This window comes from Frankliniella occidentalis, unplaced genomic scaffold (genome assembly GCF_000697945.3).
Source record: "Frankliniella occidentalis isolate FOCC.00 unplaced genomic scaffold, Focc_3.1 Scaffold60, whole genome shotgun sequence".
Classification (NCBI taxonomy): Eukaryota; Metazoa; Arthropoda; class Insecta; order Thysanoptera; family Thripidae; genus Frankliniella; species Frankliniella occidentalis.
In genome coordinates this window covers 520,841-526,997 of record NW_026267190.1, presented here as the reverse complement: position 1 = coordinate 526,997, position 6,157 = coordinate 520,841, and the positions used below count along the sequence as shown (strand labels likewise).

At 55.6% G+C, this 6,157-nt stretch overlaps 2 protein-coding genes across 6 annotated transcripts in view; one reads left to right on the top strand and one right to left on the bottom strand.

Annotated features, from left to right (window-relative positions):
* LOC113206084 (apoptosis-resistant E3 ubiquitin protein ligase 1) overlaps positions 1-5,016 on the bottom strand; it is a 33,704-nt gene extending 28,688 nt beyond the window's left edge. Inside the window, exons 1-2 of one of the 4 annotated variants that reach the window (XM_052267903.1) lie at positions 4,852-5,016; positions 3,573-4,029 (exon numbers count right to left, since the gene is read on the bottom strand). In XM_052267903.1, coding sequence (XP_052123863.1) covers positions 3,573-3,969 — 397 coding nt within the window. In that variant the 5' untranslated portion in view covers positions 3,970-4,029; positions 4,852-5,016. Of the gene's footprint in view, positions 1-511; positions 1,051-1,712; positions 1,957-3,572; positions 4,030-4,851 lie in introns of those variants that run through there. The other 3 variants (XM_052267902.1, XM_052267905.1, XM_052267904.1) reach the window with 3 other exon arrangements.
* Positions 5,017-5,088: 72 nt separating this feature from the next.
* The window catches only part of LOC113206086 (proton-coupled amino acid transporter-like protein pathetic), a 6,664-nt gene continuing 5,595 nt past the window's right edge, over positions 5,089-6,157 (top strand). Inside the window, exons 1-2 of one of the 2 annotated variants that reach the window (XM_026421995.2) lie at positions 5,089-5,289; positions 5,766-5,822. In XM_026421995.2, coding sequence (XP_026277780.1) covers positions 5,790-5,822 — 33 coding nt within the window. In that variant the 5' untranslated portion in view covers positions 5,089-5,289; positions 5,766-5,789. The remainder of the gene's footprint in view (positions 5,290-5,765; positions 5,823-6,157) is intronic. The other variant, XM_026421996.2, reaches the window with a different exon arrangement.

Here is a 6,157-nt window from a genome sequence, read left to right as displayed (position 1 = left end):
ACTACTTCATTCCACACACCAGCGACACCAGCGTGTCCCAATGACTGATAACAATAAGTCAGAGGCGTTCTCTCTCTCTTCTCGTGGCTCTTGGCCCGTGAACCACAAACAGCATCCCCCGGGGCTGAGTATGGTCCATGGACTGCAGCCCACACAAGACCGACAGCGAAGGGATTGCAATCCCGCATCCCCCCGTCCCCTTTTCTCCCCTGCCGACAATCCAGGGAATGGAGGGTCCTTTACCATGCTGCAGGGGGATGTGGGACGATTGGCCAACTGCGAATGTGACAGGAATACTTTTTTAAAAAAGAACAATAAGATAATAACAAATATCGGCAAAGTCGATTGGAAAACAAACTTCCATTATCCATGTCACCTGCGAAAACAAGAAGCCGCCCTGTGAAATAAACAGAGCTGCAAAGCGTTGTGTCACACACAACTTGTGTGTGACCTGGTTGCACTCACGATGCACTCATGCCGCACCTCGCGGAGCACCTCGTGCAGTACCCACCCGAGGAGGCGCTGCTGGACGGGTGCACTGACATGCCGATGGAGTGGATCTCGCACGACTCTGAGGAGGAGTCCGAGGCCAGGATGGACGATGAGGAGGAGAGGCAGTACACGCCCTCGTCCGCCAGGCCGGAGGACGGAGCGTCGGGCGACAGGTCGGGGGAGAGGTCGCTCGACAGGTCGGACGGCAGGTGCAGGTCGAGGTCGGCCGGCACCACGTCTAGCACCATGGAGGTCGGGGTGGACGAGGCCCCGAGGTCGCCGACGGAAGGTCCTCCGGGAGCTACAGGAGGCTCGCCGGGGACCCCCATCGCCGCCAGGACCATCCCGGCGGTTAATATTATTTTTATTTTTTTGTTCAGGCGAAGGGAAACACGCCGTGGATAAACAACAAAAAATGGACGGCGTTTCTTTTGGTGTTGCTTATTTCGTTGGTCATAGGATGGACGTGAGGGATCATTGGAGGGATTTGGTTGGACGCCGTTCGCGACTTTTTTGGACCCTGCTTGGAGTTGCTGCTGCTGCTGCGGGAGGTTTCATCTGCAAACGGAAGGACGCCGTTAGTCGCTTCGCGGGGCGCAGAGGGGACGCTCAAAAGAGCCGAGTTAGGCCCCCGGCCAAGTGTGCTCAGTCTCGTCCCGCGGGCCCACGTGACTCCGCGTGTGGACCAGCTCGGCCAGCCAGGGCGGGGAGTCGTCAACACACCACTGCAGTCGCACACGTTGCCGACATTGGCGTGTGTCTCAAAGGCGGCCTGTACCCCCTTAAGGGTGCGCGCTCCAACCCCACCGCGGCGCGCGCGCAAGCCACCCTAGCCTTGCGCAACAATTCTTATTGCCCCATGCCTTCGTGGTTATGGTCATTGTCTATGTCATTCACTCACACGGGCGCTGTGGGAGGTGCAGGAGTGCGGACAGAGATTCCCTCCGCATGAGTTTAACCCTTCAACTGAACGGGAACCAGTCAAATAAGGCTTCGACAGTGACAATAACCCTATAAGTGATGCAATAGGGTCATTGAAATTAAGCTCGACAGGTCATTCCTTCCCCCGCTTGGACGAGACGTGAGCACCGTGGTCGGGGGTATCCGCTTCCCCGAGAGAGACAAGTATAGTGCGAGTGCGGGAGACCCGGAGGGCGCCACACACGCGTCAACTTGAGCTTCGCTCGGGGAAGGAAAGGGGGGGAGGGTGTCCAACTCACTCCGAGGCCCGAGGCCCACGCGGGTGCCACACGCCCCCCTTGCACTTCAGGAGCCCAGCCCCGCCGGGGCCACCATAGCGACTGCAGGGCCCCGGAGGTCCTGGAAGTCCTGGAGGGAGGCAGGTGCCGAGGGGCGTCCACGGCAGCGCCTGGGGGCGGCCTGGGGCGGCCTAGGGGGCCGAGCGCTCGGCTCCGGCGCGGTAGCGCGGCGCCTCCAACCGACTGACTGAGGGGTCCGTCCGCCCCCCTACGGCCTCCGCCAACCCCTCGCTGCGTGCCCCCCCACCTCGCACCCCACCGGGGGAGGGGGGGGGGCGGCGCCACTGGAGGGGGCGTGTAAATAACTGTGCGAACCAGGTCGCGGGGAGTGCGGCGAAGCGGAACGGAGGCGGGGGACTGCTCCGCCTCCCCCTCCCCTTGTGGGACCGACCTCAGACCACACCGCGGAGTGGTCAACCGCTGCGGCCGGCGGCGGCTACGGGGGATGGAAGGGCGAATGGATGGATATACACCGGCGCCGGGAGACCATAGGGGACTGCTGCCCCCCAACGGGCCGCTCGCTGGGCCCCACTGGTCGGGGGAGGGGCGGCAAGCAGCGTCCTCGAGACGGACTTGGGCGAGCCCTCCCCCTCCTTCTTCTCCTCCTCCGCGGCGTCCGCGTCGTGTCGTCTCCGCCCCGCGGAATTCTCGAACCATTTGTCCGAAGGAGATAAAGGGAGACGGTAAGGGTGGGATGAGCAGAGGGTAGAAGGACGTCGTTTTGCGGAGGGATGAGGCGCTTCTTTTCCAGGTGAGGGGGGGAGGCCGGGGCTTCGGGGGAAGAGGAGGCGCAGTCCAGATCAATAGTCCAGCTTCCAGCGTTGCTCCGGGGGGCCAGGCGGGGGCGGGTGCTCTCACCGACCTTGCGGATGCGCCCCCCACACGCTCCCCCCTTGTCAGCTGTTCGCACTACATGTCCCATCCCCCGCGGGGGACCTCCTTCGGCCCCCCACTGTGCCCCTCGTGTGGTGCCCCGGATGCAGCGCAATGCTCAAGGCCAGGAGGCCTGCTCCGGGGCGCCCGTGTGTGCCCGCCGGCCTGTCGGGCACGACCTCACTGGGGGACCCCGCGAACTGCGGGGGCCACCACTATGGCGGGGACACAGCAGTGGGCAGATAGGTGAATCGGTGCATCGATACTCGGCGGGGGGCGCCGGGCGCCCACTGCTGCTGGGGCCCCAGTCTCTCGGGGGCAGAGATGCAGCGCGCCTGGCGCCCCGAGGGGCACCTCACTATAAATTCAAGCGCACACCGAATTTTCTGACTTTTTCTGATTTCTTTTTATTTCTTATTTTTTCTTGGCTTATTTTTCGGATTTTTTGGAGGGTGTACACACACTTATGTTTTTAAAGGAGTGCCCGATGAGGTGCACTTTGGCGTGGCGTGCCATGGCACTCACAGTGCCAGCGTCGTGCGGCACATGTGTCAACAACTACCCACGCACTGGAGCACGACCGGCCCGGGAGGCCCTCGTGCATCTCTACTTTTCCACTACGTTTTCCCTCCTTGCCTCCAAAACTTTCCCTTCTCCGATACGGAACTCTTTCCACCCCGACGCCGCCCCGGCCGCCCCGGCCGTCCCACTCCCCCAAATCCCCTCGAGTCGGCTTATCGCAGAAAGGTGCGTCGTCATGGCGAGCAGGAGGCGGGGGCGGGGCGCGGGGCTGTCCCCGGGGCATGCGACCGAGGCGCTTAAGACAGTATTTTATTTTTGCTGGCGTTTCTTCCAAAACACACACTTACTTTCTAAGAGAAAAGAGAATCAGATAAGACCCACCTGCTCTGGAAACGACCGACCCGACGCCCAGTCCAGACCACTCACCGAGCCGCTGCAGGAGGTCCCGGTGCTCCTCGAGGTTGTTCTCCGCCAGCCAGCGGTCCGCCTCCGAGCCGGAGTGTTCCAGCTCGAGGCCGTGATCCTCAGAATCCAGGCTTTGGCCGTCAGGCCCGTGCGGTGTTGTGTCCGGGGCCGTGTTCGGAGCTTCCTTGAGGGCATCGCTAAGGTCGGCGTCGACGTCGAAGTGGCGGTCGGCTGTGTCGTTATTGTTGTCGTCCGGGGCGGGTGCGGGCGGGGTGGGCGAGGTAGGGGCTTGGTCCGGGGGGCCGGGGGCAGGGGAGCCCCACACCACCAGGGCCAGCTTGGCCAGCGACAGGGCCAGCGCCAGGAAGAAGATACCCCCAAGCCACACCGAGGTGGATGGCGAGGACCACTGCGCCATCCTGATCCTGGGGCCGCCGAGTCCCGCGCGCTGACAGTACAGGGGCCCAGCCGGGCTAGCCTGCGCGGCAGAGTAGAGCAAAGCAGGTGTCAGAGGCAGAAGTTTTCTGAGTCATAGGAAGATTTGATCGTCGAGGTGATCAACCGAGATAAGCCGTGCGAGATGGGGCGGGGAGGAGGGCGGCGGAGCTAAAGGACAATGGACTACTGTCAATAAGAACATGAACGGGAGGAGGAAGGGCGAGGGGTGGGGTCTATGATGCAATAATTCAATTAGAATTGAACAGGGAAAAAACGGTACAGCTTACAGCTCACATGGTGAGCACACAAACTATTAAAAGACATTGATTTAAACTGTTGGCACACATTAAACAGTAATTATAATCAATCCAAGCACATCACAGAAAGTGGATTAATTTAAACCTTAATTATTTCTCATTATTTACATGTTATTTTTTTTAATTCTTGAGAAGCACAAACTGTGAAGGAAAAAAAAACCATCAAAATGGGTTGAGCAGGGTCAGGAGCATATTCATGTAACTATTAATATAATGGCAGGAATCAAACAGTAGATAGTTGTTACCCAAAGAAAACTTGGATTAATTATGGTGCAATACTTGCACTTGACAAGTTGTCAAAATTGAATTAACTAGCTGATGTAAAAAGCACACAATAAAAGGAAGAGATGAGGTTAAGTGTACTATGACCCGCACAGAACAGAACAGGGATTTCAAAGGCGCAAAAGAACAGTGATAAAAGCAAGACATTCAGTCAGAATTCTTTGATTTCAATACAAAGAAAGTCTCTGATGTTGTGTCAAAGGCATCATTCCAAAAAACGTCGTCTGCACCCTGTTTTCCTTTTTCACAACAGATAAACTCACCGCTCTACTGACCTCAGGGCGACATCTTCACTGCGCGGTTCATCTTGCGACCAATTATCCAATTTTTCACAGACTTCCAAGGTTTTGCCTGATTCAGTTCAAGATCGAGATAAGTTTGACCAAGTTTTCAGCAAACCATACATCCACCCTGCTCCCCTCCCTCACTCTTTCTCCTTCCTTCTCCCCCTCCTCCCCCTTCTTTCTGACTCACCGCTCTCTTCAAATCAACAGCGTGTCGAGAGAACCAGGCCGTCACCAAGGCGGTGGCTGTTACAAAACCAATCAAGGCCAAATGGTCCAAACGTCAAATTAGGTGCGGGGGGGAAATCTTGGGGATAGGTGATGTGTTCAGACTGTTCGACGTGTACAAGAACTCTGTCTGATTAAGTCCGTTGCTGGTGTCTGCGCACCCAGTACACGTCTCATTGCCTCTATCTGGTAAGTGAAAGAAAATGGGTTGTGGACTGTTCGTCTGCTTCGCAGCAGGTGACGGGGGTTGGGCTGTTTCTATTGAAATGTTATAAATTTTGTGGCACATGGTAACGTTACGCTCACCAATGGTTCCGGCAAGTCGTTCACCTGTATTTTGTTTTGTGTCTACGTCCATGAAGCTGGGTTGAACCCTTTGTGTTCGATTCAGTGCGCCAGGTTATCCTTTTCTTTGTTGTTTATGTTCGTTCTGAGCGACCTGTGGACTTCAATACATATCTCTGTTTAGTTAATTGTTTTTCGTTATTGTTTATGGTTACTGCTAGATCAGATGCTTGCGTTTCTTAGGCTATCACCTAGAAAAGAAAAGAGTCATGGTCCCAATCTGTTCAAATCCTCCTAATAGCAATGTATACTTTTGTCCCTAACTAACTTTCTCCCTTGTTTCCTTATCTAATAATTCCTGTACTGTTTGTCTGATCAAGATCATCACATAATACAAAGTTAGGATGGCAGACCTAACAGCTTTGAACCCATTAAGAGTAAGTAGCAGGTTCATTGTGAATATATTTTTTTTCTGCACTTTGTTCCGCTAAGCAATGCACTGGTTTTAATTGTATTTTCCTGTTTAAGCTTTGCTAGTAGCTATTGGTTTGTTTTTTGTGTCACACCTAACTTAATCAAAATTTTGTAATTTAAAGTATGTTGGCACAATATTTTTAACATATTTCACAGCTTTGTGTGTGTGGATCCTCTTGCTTCTGCGATCAGTAGACTCCCGTACTGCCTGATAAATTTTATTTTACATAATCTTACTACTCGGATAAGCTGGAGGCGTGGCCAGTGTTATCAAAAAGGGGGGCGGGAGGGGGGGGGG